Source organism: Phodopus roborovskii, unplaced genomic scaffold (assembly GCF_943737965.1).
Source record: "Phodopus roborovskii unplaced genomic scaffold, PHOROB, whole genome shotgun sequence".
Classification (NCBI taxonomy): Eukaryota; Metazoa; Chordata; class Mammalia; order Rodentia; family Cricetidae; genus Phodopus; species Phodopus roborovskii.
In genome coordinates this window covers 2,577,117-2,597,835 of record NW_026125295.1, presented here as the reverse complement: position 1 = coordinate 2,597,835, position 20,719 = coordinate 2,577,117, and the positions used below count along the sequence as shown (strand labels likewise).

At 39.7% G+C, this 20,719-nt stretch overlaps 1 protein-coding gene across 31 annotated transcripts in view; it reads right to left on the bottom strand.

Moving 5' to 3' along the window:
- The window catches only part of Clasp2 (cytoplasmic linker associated protein 2), a 165,882-nt gene that overhangs the window by 71,797 nt on the left and 73,366 nt on the right, over positions 1-20,719 (bottom strand). For all 31 annotated transcript variants that reach the window (XM_051201527.1, XM_051201557.1, XM_051201535.1 and 28 more), the window contains 10 exons: positions 19,689-19,768; positions 13,682-13,774; positions 10,874-11,019; positions 6,678-6,813; positions 5,778-5,848; positions 4,137-4,196; positions 3,928-4,005; positions 3,084-3,251; positions 2,287-2,342; positions 1,167-1,340 (listed from right to left, as the gene is read on the bottom strand). In XM_051201527.1, coding sequence (XP_051057484.1) covers positions 1,167-1,340; positions 2,287-2,342; positions 3,084-3,251; positions 3,928-4,005; positions 4,137-4,196; positions 5,778-5,848; positions 6,678-6,813; positions 10,874-11,019; positions 13,682-13,774; positions 19,689-19,768 — 1,062 coding nt within the window. The remainder of the gene's footprint in view (positions 1-1,166; positions 1,341-2,286; positions 2,343-3,083; positions 3,252-3,927; positions 4,006-4,136; positions 4,197-5,777; positions 5,849-6,677; positions 6,814-10,873; positions 11,020-13,681; positions 13,775-19,688; positions 19,769-20,719) is intronic.

Sequence of the window (20,719 nt, the reverse complement as noted above, 5' to 3'; positions counted from 1 at the left end):
AGCATTTGTTCTGGTGTTTACAGGCAGCTGGGGTATGTATATTATTTTTATGGTCTATGTAAGCACATCTGTATTCGACGTGGAAAACACTGCCATTGGAGCGCTCTCTCTCTCTCTGGTGGAATGTGACAAAAACTGTTTCACAGCTACTTGATTTTATAGTTTCACATTAGGCTTAAATCTAAGACTTTTCATCATAGTTTTTTTTTTTTTTTTTTTTGGTTTTTCGAGACAGGGTTTCTCTGTATTGCTTTGGAGCCTGTCCTGGAACTAGCTCTGTAGACCAGGCTGGCCTCGAACTCACAGAGATCCACCTGCTTCTGCCTCCTGAGTGCTGGGTCTAAAGGTGTGCCCCAGCAACACCTGGCAAAATTAGATGAATTCTTACCTGTTCAGCTTTCAACACTGTCTTATAGTTTTGTTCAGACATCTGGACATCTGGAACATGGTGCACCACAGGAGGAACACATTGTAACAGGTTATAACTTATACTTACAAAAATTATGGAATGCTTGTCTCAGCACCATGTACTGACTAATCTACCCTTACCCCATCATTCTGAAACAGGGCCATTCTAGCACACACAAACTCATGTCCCAAGTCTCCATGCTCTCTCCTGTATGCCAGCATCTTGTCCGCTTAGTGTCCCATCACTACAACCGTGAGTAAGAAAACACAGGTACGCAACAGAGATACAACATGGGTTAGCAGCCTTAAAATTTTCAAGTTGATGGATATGAAAACATACAGCAGCACTCAGAAGGCAGAGGCAGGCGGATCGAGGCCAGCCTGGTCTACAGAGCTAGTTCCAGGACAGACTCCATAGCTACACAGAGAAACCCTGTCTTGAAAAACCAACAACCAATACCCAAAACAAAACAAACAAACAAAAAACCAGAGAAGCTGACTACAAAGTCAGTGCCTTCCCTTGGTAACCAGTGGGTAGGTGTGTCATTAGTGCAGTCATGAAAATTCTATAGGCAATCATAGAATCAAGAACAATATGTCTGATCAAGATGAGGAGGAAGACAATGGGGAAAAGCAGACACAAGATGGCAGACAGGTACATAGGTCATCCCTGACAAGCAAGAACAGACTAGAAATCGGTATGACATATCATTTGGTCTCCACGGAGACCAGGGGAAGAATGCAATTGGCTGTCTTACCAAGCGATGCGTAAGAACCTGGGTTCAGGGCGCCTGCCCCTAACCGCCCACTTCGGACAGCCTGTCCAGCGGCATGATGTGCTTTGGCACCAGCTGCAGCATTCACATCAATGTCACTCCGAGAGCGCTGCAGGCTTCCTGGGAGGGAGCTGACTTTGCTGCCTCCCACTGGCACTACAGGAAACAAGTTACCCTGTGTTATTTATGTTGCTGCAAACAAAATGACGACACAAGAACTCTAAACTATCACCATCCACAAGGCAGTAGGGGCCAAATGGACAGCACTGTAATGTCACTTTAAAGTCAGAATATCTCAGTTTGTTATGATACAACAGTTTTCTTCAGCAAGTTTGAATGGTTCTGTGCTTCACTTTTCTCTTGTGGGAACATAGTGAATTTGGATAATTCACAGGTCGGGGCTGGAGAGATGACTCAGTGGTTAAGAGTACTGGCTGCTCTTCTGCGGACCTGGGTTCTATTCCCAGAACCCACATGGCAGCTCACAACTATCTGTAACTCCAGTTCCAGGGGATCTGGTATGCTTACACCAATGCACATAAAATAAAGTGAAAGTATTAAAACAAACAAACAAACAAAATATCACAGGTCTGTCTTGATATCTAAAGAGGTGGGGTTTAGGGCTGATTTGGGAAAATGAAACACTAAAACACATGACATCATTATTACTGGTCACTACTAGAAAATGCAAGAAAAGTTACTCTAGAAATAGGAGTATTTATTGAAAATCAATGGAGCTTTGCTACTCTTGGGAAGTCTGAGCAAAGTCATTAATTTAGTTTCAGCTGTGAAATTTAGTTTCAGTTTTTGAAAGGAGTTTTAACATACTATGAGCTATGGGCTGTTAACGGCTATGAAATGAACTGAGTGGGTCCCAACAAGCATTTTTAAGAAATGAAACAGTAGAGGAAACAGATCACAAAAGTCTAAGTAAGTACAGCTTCCCAAAGTGTCAGCTTACACACACTGTGCTGTGAGTGTTCATGCCCGTGTGACTCCGGGCTATGGGAACATTTTCTCATTGTAGAACACATCAAAGCAAGTTAAAGCCTCCAGCTTAGAGACAAACTAGGCTGTAACTCTTACTCAGAGAAGCTATTACCTCTTCCGGCCACAGTGGATGGATTCGCTGTAGACCACTTAGAAGAAAAAGGACGACTGGAAGGAAAAAGAAATGAATGCTTTTAGTAGCGTGCCTTAACTGATCACTCTAAAAAAGAACGAAACAGTGGCTGACAAGAGAACTGAGAAAGCATCCTTAAAAAAAAAAAAAAAAAAAAACAGGTGTTTTCAAGACTGGCTATAAAGAAAAGTAACTGGCAATGGAAAAACAGAGACCAGGTTACTTTGTTCACTCTGGCCTGTAGTACACAGACAACTCAATGTTAGCATGACCAATCACTTGCATCCCAAAACACTTCAGTGAGAAGAAAGGGACAGTGTTGTTATTACTAGCACACATGCAGCCTGGCACACCAGATCCTGTGTCACCTGATTCCTCCAATGTCATGTCCTGGAAATGCACGACTTACTGCATCAATCATTTTACAGTATAAAGAAATGCATAGTCAAGGGTTCCCAAATAAGAACATATAGAAACAAAATGCGAATCATTAAATTCTTAAAATAAAACTCAAAGAATAAAAAATAAAACTCAAAGAATTAAAAACAAAACAAAACAAAACAAAAACCAAAAGAACCCCCCAAAAACTCAAAGAATAGTTAAACTAGTACACGGTCCAACACTAACAGGAGACCAAAGAAATTAAAAAAAAAAAAAAAAAAAAAAAAAAAAATCAAGTCATCATTTTTCCAGGGTCTTAGTAGATGCAAGCTATCCAACTGAAGGAGAGAAGATGGAGAGAGGAACACATGCAACTATGAAGAGTATAACCTTACTTGAGACTTTCTTGTGAGCTAGATGAGGACCTGTCTGACTGTGGAAGAGATGCTACGCTGCCAGAACTCTTTAAGTAAGTCTGAAGACTCTTCTGATAGGATGGCTCAAGAGAATTATACAACGTTTCAGCTTCACCAGGAAAGTGGTTTCTAAGACCCATGTATGTCCTGTAAAGGAAAGAAAAGTGTATTAGCTTATCACGACTGTAGGAACACAAGCTCACACGCGTTTAATGCATTCGGTGTGTTAGGTGAAAACTGTACATGAACTAAATTTCAGATGAAAAATTGCAGGTTTTTGAAAAAGCAGACTTAAGTTCACATTCTATTTGTGCCACTTACGGTTCCTTTAGCACTGAGTGAACCTCCAACCTCAGACTTCAGATGCATCTATGGAGACAATATCACCTTTGCAGGACTACCCTCAGTGTTAAAAACTTAAAAATGAGACAGCTGTGGTGGCACACACCTTTAGTCCTAGCACTTGGGAGGCAGAGGCAGGTGGATCTCTTTGAGTTCTAGGCCAGCCTGGTCTACAGAGTGAGTTTCTGGTCAGCCAGAGCAACAAAGTAAGAGCCTCTCTCAAAAAATTGGGGGTTGTGGTGGAACACGGACATCAAGAGCCTTACTCAGTGTTAGGTACATAACACCTACTCAATAAGTGCAGTTTTCCTATTAACAACGAAAGGGAAAACTCTGATGGTATGAAAACAATTATGACTGCACAGAGTAACTGAGATATATTACATTATAATCATCTCTCAATGTAATTCATTAAGAACAACAAGAAAATAGCTCAAAGTATGTTTAATTAAGTTTTCACAAAAATACAGTACAGACTTACTTTCTTGCCTCCACTCTGGCCTCAGCATCAGCATCATGAATTCCCTTCTTAATAGTTTCAACTAAGACGGCTGCATGCCTAAACAACAAATGCATCTTTATGTTAATACTTAGTAGAGTATTTTATCACAACAATAGTTATTCCTACATGGTACACATCTACCCCAGACGAGGAGGAAATGAGGATGTGTGTATGGGTGGGGTGCCTACCTTTCCAGTGAATGAGTCTGCCACTCTTGTAGCAACAGATCTAAAAATTCAAATGAACGCCTGAAAAGTAAATATTAAATTATAATTACACATACTGAGAAACACATTCATACTTTCTTTCAAAACACTTCATTTTGCCTCTGAATTAAACACACAGAACATATTTTCAGATTACCTAAATTAGAAAAAAACTAATTTAAAGGACCTAACTATTACTATGCTGGGTAGCTTAAAGGAACTTTGTGTCCTGTGATTTAATTTCAGATACTCACTAGATAGGAAACGTTTATGATGGAGCCCACAGAGAAGGCTCCGCAGGCACATGTGACCCTACAAAGTAGTCCTCTGACTCTCACATGTGCTATGCAGGCCCAATGCACACCACACACATAATGAAACAGACAGTGATGGCCAACACGTACATGGCAGTTTTGAACTTCTACTTTACTATGTGCACATAGGATTTTAAAAAATTCATGTGTTTGCTCCTAAGCCCTCTAATTCTCAATTTCAGACATTCTGTCTTGGAAAAAAAGGGCTGTTAGCCAGATTTACCTATGGGTTGTTATTTTCTGACTGCTGAGATTTCAAAGAGGTAACTACATAATTAGTCTAAAAAATTTAAATCACATAAAGGATATAATACCTTATTTGGCCTTTGTCCAATGACAAAGTACTGAGCAAACTGGATTGCTCTTCAACACTGCACAAATACTGGGCCTAAAGGTATAAATACTGCCATTTTATTTTCTGTAGCGGGTTCTTGAGTGATAGGCAAGTGCTCTCCCACTGAACTACATCATTAGCCTTTAGGTCTGAACTGCTGGCAGCAATAAATTTTAAAGTAATCAAGCTAGGTATGCTGGTGCAAACCTGAAATCTCAGTAACTGAGAAATAAAGGCAGAACAAACATGAGTTCAAGGCCAGCCTGGCAATACTGCAAAACCTTCTCTCAAAACAAATGGATGTTCTTTTTTTCCAGAAATCATACAGAGAGAGGGACTATCAGACTTAGTTTATCTACTTACTATCTTCTACACACAAAATTAGGGACTCTTAAATGTTTCATCTGCAGTCTGTGGGGTGAACTCATTAGTGTCCCATAATTTACATATGCACTGAGATATACAATAGAGCAGATACAGAATTCTAGCTATTCCTAACTCTATACTCTGAAAAACAAGGCAATCAGTGAGCTAAGTAAACCAGAGCTTAAGTGATAAACCTGAGAAATATGAGTACTCACAACAGTTGCTTTATCATCCTAACCCTTAAATGGATGTGGTTAAAAATCATGTGTTATGGGCTATGGAAATGGTAGGGTAAGTAAGGGTGCTCACTGCCAGCCTCATGATCTGACTTTGAGTCCCAGGATCCACACGATTATAAAACAGAACTGATGCATGAAAACTGTCTTCCCGACTTCCACAAGAGGTAGGTAGGTGTGTGTGTGTGTGTGTGTGTGTGTGTGTGTGTGTGTGTGTGTGTGTGTGTGTGTGCGCGCGCGCGCACAGTAATAGTAAACAGATTTGAAAACTTATATCATCATTTTAGTCGAAAAAGTAATTTTAAGAAGTTATAAACTAAATTGAATTACTTAATGGTAAATTTATACTAAAAACCTTTTCCCCACAACTTACCTCCTCACAGGAACTGATTTGGATGTGCAGTTGCTTGTTATTAAGGGTATGAGTCTGGGTACATGGGTATGCTGAAAAAGATATTTTAGGAAAGCATGAAAACACTGAGCTGGTCATGTAGTGCCTCTGTGTGTCTTATACTCAAGAGCTTAGCTATGGAAAAGCCAGAAAAACAAAACAAAACAGCTGCAAATCAGATCAACAGAAACCCAAATTGTCCGAATTAAGAGTTAATAATGATGGTAATTTTCAAGAGATTGCTGTGAAATCACCAATATGTTTGCATGCCCAGAAAGACCTGTGAGGTCAGTACGTACGTGTGTGCATGCGTGCGTGCGTGTGTGTACAATAACTACCTGTCAGTGAGATCACAATCCTAACTACTATGATACAATGCACTGTGAAACAATGATTTTAACAGAACTTTCTGGCTTAATCACAAAGCCCTCCAACGTCTAATTCTTAGTGCCTTTCTTTAGTGAAGGAAGCACGAAAGTACTCTTTATAGATACAGAATGTAAGCATGGACATGTGTCACCACTGGTCTGGTACTTTTCTCATTCCTGATTTAGATATTAAACACTCCATTTCTGTTATTTTATGAAATTATAGTATCATTAATTTTATCAAAATCTCTGTATGTAGTAATCCATTTTAAGAATATATTTGCTGGTTTCTTCACTACCTGTGACATTTGTGATTACATACATGAGTATACACATATAACTACAGATATGAATTATGTTCCATATTCAAATGGTATATTTTGCAGTCTTTTACAATATTTACTGCTTTTATTATTAGAAAAATAATTAAAAAGTAATGTTTCCTTTAGAAGTAAAAGGAATAATACGACTTAATTAAGTACATGGGTGGGGAGGGGACTTGTGAGAAACCTACCCGAATAATAAATCTGATTGCTGCACATCCAGAAGTTGCCATTACTTTTGCACTATTGGGGACAAGATTAAAAAGTGTAGGTACAATGGCTTCGGCGCCGTGATCAAACTTGTTTCCCAAAACCGTTGAAAGGTGTCTACAAAGGAACAGAAAAATTATATTAACATTAAATACAGAAAAAAATATTCATTTATTTATTTCGAGAAGGAGTTTCATTCCCTAAAGTTAGCCTCAAATCTGGCACGTAGCCAAAAATGGCTATCACTGCTGACCCTGTCGCACTACAAGCTCCTGTGCTTCCCATGCCTGGGTTATGAGCTGATGCGGGGTGTCATCCCTGCTTCTGCCAACTGAGCAGAGCGGCATCCCCATCCTCCAGGGACTACCCCTTTGCTCCTTCTTCCTCCCAGTAACTGGCAGTCCAAAGACAAAATCTGGTATTTTATTTATCTCTGTGACATTTAGAGAAGCGATGTGATCATAGAATCAAGCTATGAAAGCGAAGTAAATATTAAGTAAAATCATTGCCGATTGTGGGTCCCCTTCAGATATTTCTATTTTGATCCCAACAACCTAAAGTCCAGAACATTTTACTCAAAGTTCTAAACCTTGAAAAATATTGCCTATTTTGATTAGTGATGGAATTACTTCTTGTGGGGGGAGAAAAATCACAAATTCTCATCTCTCTGGGGTAGGATTTAATAATCTACTGCTGAAACTCTAATATCTCCTAAATTCAGTGATCTTAAACACATCTATTAATTTCTTTCCACATTTGTAATTCTTATTCTCTCTCTCTCTGTTTACAAATGTACACACGAGTGAAGAGGATGGAGGACGAGCTCAGTAGTCATCCTCAGGAATACGGTCTATTCTATCTCATTGGCCTAGCGTCACCACTAAGCTGGATTGCCTGACTAACAAGTCTTGAGATCTTCTTGTCTCCACCTCGCCAGTGCTGAGATTGGAAGTGCGCACACTAACTCCTAATGCTGCACAAGGGGAAGCTAACCCACTGAGCTCTCTCCCTAGCCCTAATCAGCTTGAGATAAGGCACTCAGGAAGGAAGTGGTCATCACTGACAGCTTTGACAATGCTTGTGATGTCAGTCAATTTCAACATACACAGAACCTTTTTTTGATTAATGTTTTATTTTTTGGAGAAAAGGTCTTATGTTGCCCATGTAGGCCTTGAACTCATTCATAGCCTTTTTGTTTTTTTTCTCTCTCTCTTTTTTTTAAACTCTGGACCCTCCTAGCTCTACCTCCCAAATGCTAGGATTACAAACATGTATCACCATTCTTAGGAGAATACTGTCTTATTGAAAATACATGCTTGGGATACATGTTTGTGCCAAAAAACTAAGGTTCTTGATTCAAAGACGTACTCCAGACTTAGACTTATTTACAAAGTCAGTTTTCCAATCTCTTGATGCCTAGGTGCAGAGGGCCTTCGAGTCTGATATCTTCCTTTAAAGAGTGTACGTTCCAGCAGGCAGGTAATATAACTGGGAATCAACTTGACTGTTTGATAAACATGCTGGGAGAGGTGAGACCTACAGCATCTGGCTGAGAACCAATCTGTAAAAGGGCTTTTCTGGGGTATCTGCTGAATGTGCTGGAAAGTCAGATTTGACCCTGGGAGTTGCGGTATGCCTCAGTGTTGGGAAGCAGGGATTTTCCCTACTCTTCTGTGTTGCGGCTTCCACATGCGCAGCTGGGTATCCAGCCAGGCTCAGGATTCAGGATCACATCTATTTCTACAGCTCTCTGGCTCTGTGCCTCTTTTTTCCACTGTTCTGCACACTAATCTTGGCTACCACCGCCTTCTGAAACTAAAATCTCTGTTTCCTAGTTGAATGAGATTGCCTGCTCTCTGTGGGTCTCTAAGGCACTGTGATGTAGTCAGCGCAGCGATGACTACACTGCTCTGTTCGTTTCTCTTTCCAGTCACTCAGTTTTGCCTCCACTGTACATTCCATGCAAAACTTATGTACTTACTCTGTAGTTTATCTTGCCCAAGATTAAGTATGTTTCGTTTCTTTTTCTTTAAAAAAAAAATCATGTTTATTTTGTGTACATATGTGTGCCATGGCATACATGTCAGGGTTAAGAGGACAGCACTCAGGGATCAGCTCTCTCCTACCACTGGGGTCCCGGTGACTGAATTCCGGTTGCCAGTAAATGTTCTGACCCACTGAACCATCTTACTAGCTCTTCAGTATATTTTTCAAGGTTACATTTATGAATTTGTTTTTCCAGAGATATATCATAATTTTGGTATTTTGGCATCACCTGGCAACCTTGCTAACTTCCTTTGATTACAAGTCATCCACAGAGTTTGTTTGCTACATAGGGTAATTATGCCACCTGGCACATTCCCCTTTTCTTCCATTTGTCGTAATTTTAACAGCCCCCTTTCTTCTAGAAGATGTACTGGAGGTACCTTTGTGCTCCCTGTCTTGAAACAATACTTAATAACCACATATACAACAGCAGTACTCAGGTGACTGCAGTGGCAAACCAGATTTCAGGGGAAGACTATATACATACAGAATTTGATAAATTACGGAGTTATGATTCTAATTTGCTAAGATAGCAGAAATATGGTACTAAATACCCAAATCAGGAATGGGAAAAATAAGTATTGCCAGTTCCAGATGATGGCAGATGTCATTCTGTAAATGTTTCTCATGCTGGTTAATGAATAAAGAACTGTTGGCCAATAGGAAAGGAAGATAGGAGGGGCTAGGAGATAAGGAGGAAATAGGAAGTAGAAAGGAGGGGTCAAGATGGAGAGCCAAGATGGAGAGTCGGGAGAAAGCAATATGCCGGCCGGCTCCCCGGTAAGAGAAATACATAGATCAGCAGAAATGGGTTATTTAAGGCAGAGATAGCCAATAAGAAACCAGCACCTGGCCAACACCATAATATCAAATACAGAGTCCCTGTGTGTTAATTGGGGCTGCCGCGGTGGCGGGACCAGACTCGGCAGCAGGAGGAAAAACCGTACACCTTACAAATGGTGCCCAACGTTCCCCCCTATACACATGGAGTTAAAACATTTTAAGGCTGCTGTAAAGATTATGGAAGATGCCTTTTACCTAGTGTTCGGCACTAAACCACAGCCTCACACGTGTTTGCTCAGTATTTCATCATTGTGTCAATCTTAGAAGAAGAAAGACTTTAAAAAATAACAACAGCAACAACAAAAAAGAAACAGAGAAAAATCATAATAACTGAACCAGTATGATTCTGGGGTCACATATTAGCTTCTTTGGGGTGACCCTGTTACTGCTTTACTTATTGAACATTGATTCAATGAGTACTACATTCTCAGACTGTTGTAGAATACGATATTCAGATGTATTATATTTGTTTATGCTGTGGAACATTTGTTTAATGATACAAAGATGTGTTGCATTCTTTATGTCGCATTTGTTTAACTCTGTGAAACTGTGTTGCTTTGCTTGACTAAAACACCTGATGGCCTAATAAAGAGCTGAATGGCCAATAGCTAGGCAGAAGAGAGGACAGAGATTAGGCTAGCAGGCAAACGGAATAAATAGAAATCTGGGAAAAGATAATCAAGGAGCTGTTGTGGGATGTTGATCTGTTTAATCAATGGTTTCTGGGGCAGCAAGCTCCAGGGCGTGGTCTCTGCCTGCCAATGTGACAAGTTAGAAGCTTAGGGAGAAGATTGCTGGCTCTTGTTAGTTCATTCTCTTGTGTAGTCAGAGTGGAGCAGGCAACTGTCTCTTCACCCCTGGACAGAACAACTTGACAAATGCAGCAGTGTCTAACTGTTCTGTGTCAGTCAATGTTTACCCCTATTTTATGGATAAGTACATTCTTAAGAACCTTTACCTTTACAGTCATGGATTAAAGGAGAAAAGAAGGGGCCAGCCACCCAGCTACACATGGAATAAGGATATAGAAACAAAGAAAGGTAAAAAGCCCAGAGACAAAAGGTAGACAGGATAATTTAAGAAAAGCTGGAAAGAAACAAGCCAAGATAAGGCCGGGCATTTATATGTAATAGTAAGCCCCTGTGTGATTTATTTGGGAGATGGGTGCCAGGCCCTCAAAGAGTAAAACAACCAGACAATGCCAGACAGCCAGGGAACCAAGACTATATAGTAAGACCCTATGCAGAAACAAACAAAAGCCCTCCGCAGCATGAGAGGAGACACTTACGCAACAGTGATGCAAGCTTCTCTGACCACCTGGGATCTGAGATCCTTAGCAGACAGCTTAAGTGCTCCATCCAACAAACGTAAATGCTGGAAAAAGCAATCATACTGTGCAGCCCCAGCCACAAGCAGTGATCTGATTTTCTTAAGCTAAAAGAAAAAGAAATTTCATTATTGACATAAAAGGTGACAGCCTACAAAAAAAGCTACCCAAACTACATCATCAAACAATTAAGTTTTTCTTTACAATGAACTATATGGGTTTCATTACATTTACATAACTAAATTCAGACATTTTAGTAGCACAGAATGCACCTCATAAATAAACATATAAAACAACTAAAAGCTTTCTTTAAAAAAAAAAAAAAAAAAAACAAAAACAAAAAAACAGCATTACAAGTTTAGTTACATGTGGAACAGACTGATACGTACATAAAAAGGTAAATTCAAAAATCTAAATCATTCTTTTCAAAAGTACAGTAAAATGTAACTACCACAAAACTTACCATTTTAAAATGTCCAATTTGTGGTATTTAAGTGCATTCACAATGTTAGACAACCACTATTATTACCTATTAATAGCCTCAAATCCCTTTCTTTTCTTGTCTCTCTCCTGCTGTGCTGTATTGTGTGTGTGCTTAAGCTTAAACACATGCTCAGCAAACAAGACACAATCAATACATAATAAATGAAAAGAAAACAAGAAAAAAAAGCTAATATTAAATTGAGTAAAATAAATATGCAAAACTGTATTCATCTGCATTACTGACAGGCTACATCAAAGTAGCAAGAAAGCTATCATTTTTTCATCAGAGGGGCAAAACTTTACAGTACCAGAGAGGACTGTTCACAAACAAACAAATAAACAAACAAACAGGGAAGTAAAATTATGAAGAACTAAAGCATTTATTCAGCAACTGAAATGAACTTGCATGCACTCTTTACAAGAACTCACATGTAAGTGCAAGCCTAGAGAAACAGAACAGTTACAAGTCTATGCAAAGGCTGGGGACTCAGTTCATTAGGGAGAACGTATTAACATAATAACACACCAAGGGAAAAAAGAGAGCACAAGGACATTTATTACACCAGTAAAGCTGAGGTTTTACACCAGTAAATCCCAGCACTCAAGGCAGATGCGGGCCAAACTTGATTATGAGGCCAGCTTACTCTACACAGTAAACTGCAGGACACCAGAGATACCCTATCTACAAAAACAAAAACAGATATTGGTCGGTGGTATTGTGGATGACTTTAATCTCAGTACTGAGAGGCAGAGGCAGGTGGATCTCTGAGTTTGAGGCCAGCCTGGTCTATAGAGCAAGTTCTAGGACAGCCAAGGATACACAAGAAGAAGAAACCGTATCTCAAAAGACAAAAACAATGAAACAAAAACCAAAACAAATGCAAAAATTTGTAAAATCATCAAATGAGGATGATTTTAGTAATTACACACACATATATATTGAAGAATGTATGTACACACTGATCTGTACTCAATAAATATCTAAGCAAATATGACATCTATACCAGCTATATAGAATAAGCATGATTTCTTAATTAAACAAAGGATTAAGCATTGTTTAGTTTTAATGAAAGTGGTTGTGTTTTTTACACATGCTTGAATGAACAGAGAAAATGTCAAATTCATAAAAAACATGTCAGACTAATGATTTCTGAATGACTATGCTAAAGGAAATCAAAACATTCAGGTTTAAGTTTATGTCTTCTATTTTAATCTGTGATATTCCTCCATAATTCACCCATGCCAAAGATATTGTTGTATTTTTTAATTCTAATTTGTGCTTGATTTAGAACTGAAAAATGAATAAAATCATACTGAAACAAATCCAGAGCAAACATTCAAAGATACACTTATATAATTTATTTACTTTTATGTACACTGGTGTTTTGCCTGCATGTATGTCTCTGTAAGGGTGTCAGATCTTAAGAGTTACAGACAATTGTGAGCTGCCATGTTGTGCTGGGAATTGAAGCCGGGTCCTCTGGAAGAGCAGCAGTTAGTGCTCTTAACCTCTGAGCCTTCTCTCTAGTACCCCACCCTCTTACAGACTTCTTAACACAGAGATGGAGAACAATATGAAATGCATATGTCATAAAGCACCGTTTGTCAGGAGGCTTCCTGGAGCCTCCTGGAAGCCAGACTGGAAGCGTTGAGAGCACAGGCATCTTTCCTGGCTTCTTGCGGATGCTGAGGTGCTCACTGTAATCTCACCAAACTTGACATCACAAAATGTGAAATACGATACAGAATGATCATTAACACAAATACTATTTTAAGATTCAATGAGTCTACTGTAAATAAACGGTTCCTAACTCAAGGATGATCAAAATTTTTGTAAATCATTCATTCACATTCATTATATTCACTAGAAAGCAGAGAGTCAGATGAACGGACACACTGCTGTGGAATTATGCCGATGCTGAAAAAGTCCTGAGCCCAAAGGCAGCGAAGGTCTTCTCTTCTCCAGCATGTCTTTGTGACTTTAGGGTCACTGACAATGGTGCTGACAAGCAGCAGGGCACCCCGAGGAGGCCGGACCAGAGCTCTCAATCTCACATTTCCTTGTCAGTCAGCAAACCACACAAGGGGACAGGCACTGACGTGATCAGCAAAAACAGGAGCTGACAATGCCCATGACTTTCATGGTTTTCACAGAGAAATGGCACCCAGCGGAATCTAATTTCCTATCTACCACTATAGCCACAGCTGAAAGCATGTTCCCTTTGAGTTCCGAAGAGAAACGCTGCTAAGAAGAAAAGGGTAAGAAAACAAAGAATGAAAACTTACTGCATTGGCACGCTGGTCCCAGTCATGTTTGTCATCGGACAAAATTTCCCTGATCTTATTTAACGTTTCTTCAAGTTCTCGACTAGAATAGATCTTTAAAAAAAAAGAATTAAAATTTAAATAACAAATTTTAAGATTTAAAATTATAAAGACATCTAAGCACCGGTATGAGAAACAGTCTTTTACACAGTAGATCACTTCACACTCTTGCCATCACTTTCGGCGGAGAAAGCTACACACAACAGATGCTCCAAGGCTCTTCCTCAGCACCCTCTTTGCTACTTGTCCCCATGGAAACAGCCTGGAACACATTTCTACAATGCTTCCAGTGGAGACAAGTCCAAACAAAAGTGCACTAATATATCATTACAAAATACTGTTCAAAAGATATACTTTAATTTAGTTATGAATAACTATTTTAAAAACAACAAGTGCCAGAATAGATTAAGCACATAACGTATGTGTCACCCACTACAAAGGGGAAAACAATCCTCAATTAAATAGGCCCTTTTGGCAACATTTTATAATAAATACACTTGTTACCTATTTAAAACATTATATTTATAAATAATATATATTACATTTTAATGTGTATATTATATTCATAATATATAATAAACATTATACATGCCACATTTAATTTTTGTTCAAGGTGTTATCCTGGAAGACAATGCAAAGACCTTCTTTAAATCATGAAAGAAGGGAAAAAAGTCAACTCAGAAATTCACTCCAGGAATTCCGTAATTTTTTTTAAAGCCACTTTTCAATGGACTCTCCATGATTCTCCTAGGTATACAAAGAACAGAGTTAAGAGTCTGTTGTGCAATGACTCCTTGGTTTCTGATTTCTCCAGCTGACTGAATAACAGTTTCCACATAAAGAACACTGGAAGACCAAGTGTTAGAGGAGATATTATGACTCTGACTTTAAACAGATCGCATTGGAAGTGTCTCTGAGACACCCTAAAAGGAAATGCCAAGTAAAACAATAATGGTAAAGGAGTGCTTTTGATGCTCAGCAGATGTCTGGCTTAAAGGTAAGATCAGGTATAATCAATATAGAGGTGCTAGGTAACTCCATGATTTTGAAGGAAGTCATGGAGCGACACGATGAAGTAGGAAGAGGAGGCCCAGAAGCAACCCTTGATAACTATATCATAGTTGGCCAAATCAAGGATCCATCTGTAAAGGAAATGGATGTGAAGCAAACAGACAGGAAGGAAGGTAAATGGGAAAACACTGTTTCACAACTTTTACAGCAAAACTGTGACCCTAGAAGACAATTTAAACCAGCTGGTTTGGGTGCTACAAAGATGTTAAGTGATCAGGAGCTAGAAAATGTAAGGAAGCAAATGCAGGTGGAGAGGGAAATACCAAGTATAAAAATCCCAGTAATCCCAGTATGAAGCCAGGTGGTAGGGAGGCAGAAGCAGGTGGCTCTCTGTGAGTTCTGGGCCAGCATGGTCGACAGAATGAGTTCCAGGACAGCAAGGACTACATAAAGAAAGTGTGTGTGTGTGTGTGTGTGTGTGTGTGTGTGTGTGTGTGTGTGTGTGTGTGTGTGTGTGTGTGTCAGGGGTATGTAGAAAGAGAGATGCAAACAGATACCCTAACCAAGAAGCTATTTGCAATTGATAAGCTGATAGCTGCTGAGAGAGGGAAAGATCAAGTTTTCTACACACACACACACTGTACGTTTTTAAATTTTATTTTATGTGTTTGAATGTTTTGTCTGCACGCATGTGCATGTACCATATGTGTGCTTGGTGCCTGTGAAGATCAGAAGAAGTTGTTAGATTCCCTGGATCTGGAGTTAAGGATGGTTGAGAGCTGTCATGTAAGTGCTGAGAATCTAACCAGGGTTCTCTGTAAGAGAAGTAAATGCTCTTAACTGTGGAGCCATCTCTCCAGCCCCCAAATGCATCTTTCTTCTTTACAAGACTGACACTGGGTACATTACCTCATTCCAGGGCAGCATTTGTGCTTAGAAGGAATAGTTGAAAATGAACTCCATGCCTTTGGGGTGTGCATTTTATTTTATTTTATTTTTTGTGTTTTTTTTTGGTTGATATATATATATTTTTCTTAAATGAGAGAAAGAACAAGAAGTTGGAAAGTATCGGGGGAGGGGAAAGAATATGAAAAAAGATTTTAAATAGCATTTTTTTTTTTAAAGTAAAAGAAATATCAGGTGCATACAGCTACACTGGAAGGGACCTAAGTAAGTGTAGAGTTTTGAGATATGCAGTCCATTATTTTCTTCCCTAACTGGGGATCAAAACCAGGGCCTCATGAATGCTAGGCACATACCCTGCCACTAAACTACACCTTTTACTCAGTTTCTCATTTGTGCAACTGGTTCTCTCCTTTCTCCATGTGGATCCAGGGATAAACTTCAGGTTGGCAGCCTTGGTGGGAAGCAAGCCACTAAGTCTTCTTCATAGTCCACTTCTTCTCAAATAGAAAAACCCAGAAGGGGGCATTTTAGTCAATGACTGCAAGAAAGCAATCTGATCAGGAAACAACAACACTCAGAGTGTGAGGGATGTAACTCACGTGGATCTGAAGGGTGGAGAGGTGGTCAAAGACTGATGTTTCATCCAAAAGAAAAGGAGGCCATAAGTATGAAAAGAAAGAGGAAATGGGAAAATGGGGAGGAGGGCTCTAACTGGGCAGGGGAGGGAGGTCAACACAGACGCTGGGTGACAACAGTAAGGTTATTTTGACAAAACCTGAAGGAATCGTACACGTGTACACTCTCTCTCTCTCTCTCTCTCTCTCTCTCTCTCTCTCTCTCTCTCTCTTTTCACTGAGGTGAAGTTACATCACCTGGGCTTTGGGCTGACAAGAGCCACAGATTACCTAATAAAACCCCAGTACTAGGCGTGAGAAACCTCTGTTCAAGTTGTTGGTCAGAGTAGTTCAACTGACTCTCAAAGAAACACAGGCTACTGCTGCTGCCCTTGGCTGCCTCTCAAAGGTTGAAGGAAGATGCTGCTGCTGCAAACCCAGAACGCTTAGGACACAGGATTTGGATAATTCAAACGATCTGATCTGAAAGCCTCCTTCCTCTGGTCTACCTTCCACAGTGCTGGGAAGTACTGTGCATGCTGCCAAAGAAGGGAATCAATGACACTATACAGTTGTGGTGCCTGTGAATCAGGGTATTTGACTAGCCTGGCAAACACCCAATAGTGCAACAGTAGTAACTCAAGCCTGTGTGGTCATCAATGGTTGTCTAATTGGACTTAAGGCCCACTCAATAGGAAGGAAAACATGCTTGCTAGTCGTTAATTACATTCCAGTGCCCATCCTTATATCCAGATAGGTGTAGTTCTCACTCCTCATCAAAGCTTCTCTTTATATCAAATGCAGATCATTATAGAAAACACAACTAGAGCAGAGTTGGCTCATTAGTTAAGAGCACTTGTTGCTCTTGCAGAGGCCCTGGGTTCAATACCTAGCACCCACACTGTGTCTCAAAATCATCTGTAACTGCAATCCCAGGGGATGCAATGTCCTCTTCTGACTTGTGCAGGCACCAGGCATGCATGTGCTGGACACACATAAAAGGTGATACACTCACACACATAAATAAAATTAATCTTGAAAGAGAGAGACCATAACCGGACACAATGCAGAGATCAATGATCGACCCTGGGGGAGCCCAGCTCCAGTGGATATATCTTCAATGCAATTTCTCTTCAGAAGAGGGGTGGAAAGAGGGTAAGAGCCAGAGGATCAGGAAGGCTGATGGGAAAACAGCTGCTCAAACAATGACAGTGCCAACAGACATGTTAACCCAGTAGCAGGGAAATCTTACTCCTAGACAATGAACTACAAGCAACCAATGACCTCTGAGAGAGAGGGTTAGCCTCCCCCAGGGCCAAGGCCCCCACCACTGGGTGTCCAATACAAAATGGTGGGCCTGAAACCATACACATATCATCAGTGCGGTTGTATTTATATATTTGTACATCTCTATATATGTAACAATAATAACAACAAAGGGACCATTAATTTGAGAGGGAGATGCAGGGGAAATTTATTGTACTTTAATTAAGAGTATATTAAATAGAAAGGAAGAAAGAAGGGAGGGAGGGAGGGTATCATTATTTAGTGTGGTAGTAATAGCTAGCATGTGCCTACCATGCACTTATGGCATTGCCACATTTAATCGTCACAATCTCCCTGACTATACACTATTGATTTAAAGTGATCACACAGCCAGTGCAGCTGACCCATAGGTAATAGTGAACTGTTGTCCAGACTTGACAAAAGTAAGGGAATGGCCAGACTGCAAGGACCTCATGGTGGTGGTGGTAGAGAAGATGAGGACGGCAAACATCACCAATTACTCACCACCAATTATGCTAGAGCTTTAATGAAAGGAAAATTCTACTTTAATAATAGCATGGGCATGGAAGCGACAGACTCTAGGGACAGTGGTGGTGATGCAATAGGTAGCTGGGAAGCCTGTTCTTCCTGAGGCTGTGCTAATGGCTTCCTAAGGCCCATGGCTTCAGTGATACTGTAATGATCCCACTCTGGCAGAAGACACTGAACAATGGAAACTGATCAAGACCAGTCAAGCTTCGCAACTGTTCCTACAACACTAACCATTCCTTTATTCGGAAGGCCTACAAAACGCAAACGGAGGGGGAACATCTTAAAATAAAAATAGCCTTCAAATACTCTCAAACCAGAAAGACTTTTCAAGCTTTCCCATATCTTTCTAAGACCTTCAATAGCTTCAGGACAGCTCTTTCTTTGAGAGAGCTCAATAGCTTACACAGTGTGCAAATAAAGCAGCTGGGCCTTTTCAAGCCAGCCGTAGTTTGAAGAAGCACTCTGAGTGACAGGAAGTGCAGGCAGAATGTGAAGAAATTAGCATGTTCATTTTTTTCTCTCTCTCTGATTCTCTTTTTCTTCTCTATCTCTTGGTAAGAACAGTAGAAGGGGATGTAAACCATTTTTTTTTTTTTTTTAAAGGGGAGAAGCATTTCTACAGTGCAGGACTTTTGAAAGTGAGTTACCCAATCATACCTTTCTTGGGAATGGTATAATAATCCTTTACAGAAAATTTAGTGAAACAAAAGAACTGTAGTTATAAAATTCCATACAAATTACATCCTAAAGAAGCTCCTGTAAGAGCTGGGTATAGTGTACCTGCAATCCCAGTATGCTTGGGAGTTGGAGGCCGAAGAATAGGGAATTAAAGACGAGACTGGACTACATGAGACCTTATTTTAAAAAATGAGCAAATAAACAAAAACATATCACAAATAATATTAAAAAAATGGAAATAAACTGAATGTCATCAACAGGAAGGACACACAAATTACTCATGCAATAAATATCAGAAGGAACAGAATAACCAACTTTGAGTTGTGAAAAAATACATCAAACAACACTGGGGTACAAGGTCATAAAATTTGCAGTAATGTTATATATACATTGTAATGTTTACTTGCTTTTTAGGTATACAATGACTGCCTTACTTATGGATATGTCCATCTTGACTCCTTTAGTTATGCCCTGGGGAAGGACTTTCAGATCTCTGTCAGCCTCCAACACTCTCTGGGGTCAAAACTAATTATTTCAAAACTATGAATTTTATGTGTTTGACATCGCAATATAATATGACTAAGTCAAGGATTTCATTTTACTTAAGCTTTAGCTAATTTGAAAATCTAATTATGACGATAATTAATGGCTTGATAATGTCTAATACACTCTCCATACATTCCTTTACAGGAAAGCTTTTTTAAACATTTCAAATGTCCTCGTCTTAATGTGTACGGTGTGTCTATGTGGGCATGTAAGGAGGACAGAAGGCAACTGTGGAGTTGGTTCCCCCCCGCACTACCTTTATGTGGGATTCAGAGTCAAACTCAAGTTATCAGGCTTGCACTGCCAAGTGCATGACCCCTGAGCCATCTAGCCGTACCCACAAATAAAATTCATAAAGAGACACAGAAGTCTCGTGGGGACAATGAAAGTCTTACCTGAACAGAAGGAACATCTGTAAAAGCTTTTATAAAGTCATCCTCATCAACTGCTCCAGCCCCTCCTTCTTTAGAAGCACCTGTTGATTAAGAAAAAACTGATTTTCGAAGGTATACTTTAGGTATCTTGGCAATAAGAACAATGTGAAATATCCCTTTGATATGGACAATATCATAATTCTCAAGGATATTCCAATGCATTTGAAAATGTTTCAAAATGGGGCAACTTTCAGAAAAATTGTTCAGGAAAGTCAAGGCACATGGTAGTAGTTATTTCCTGATACAACAGCAGAAATTCCCAACCACACAACCACTGGATGCATTAGCAAGGACACAAATACAAGGGAAAGGGTAAACATTTAATAACTGAACAGTAGGTCAGGTGTTGTGGTCAAGGTTGTAATCCTTGCACTTGGAAGGCTAAGCAGGAGAATTGCAACAAGCTCAGTGCCAGCCTGGACTACAAAGAATAAAAATCTGTCTCAAAAACCTCAAATCAATCATCAACTGGCAACTTTAAATGACATTGAATGATAACTGATACAGAAATCTATACAAGATGATATGTTTAGGAATACATGTGAAAGTAAGGATTTTGACATTAAACTTGATTATACAAACCTTCATTTATTGTACAGAAAATCAATAAGGTTAGCTAATAAGCAGCAGCTATTTAAGAGCTATTTCAGTTACTATCTTGCAGCTCCGTCTAGATCCTCCTCTGAGATGTTGGACCTAAAACCTACTAAACCATCCTACTCTCACTCGGGGAGACCACTAGTTAGTTATCTTCCTGTTAAGATCTGTCACAAGGTGATGTGGGTGAAAGAATGAGAGCTGTAGGTATTACGGACTTGGCGGGGTGTTTACAGAAGCATGTGAACATTCTTGGGGGGGGGGTGTTTCTTCACAGAACCATGAGCTACTCTACTGAAGAAAACATCTCTTTCCCTTCCACATCAACAATCAGCTCTAAAAATCCTCAGGGTTGGTATGTCACAAACCCCTTCCCTCTCCATGACGTGTTGAGA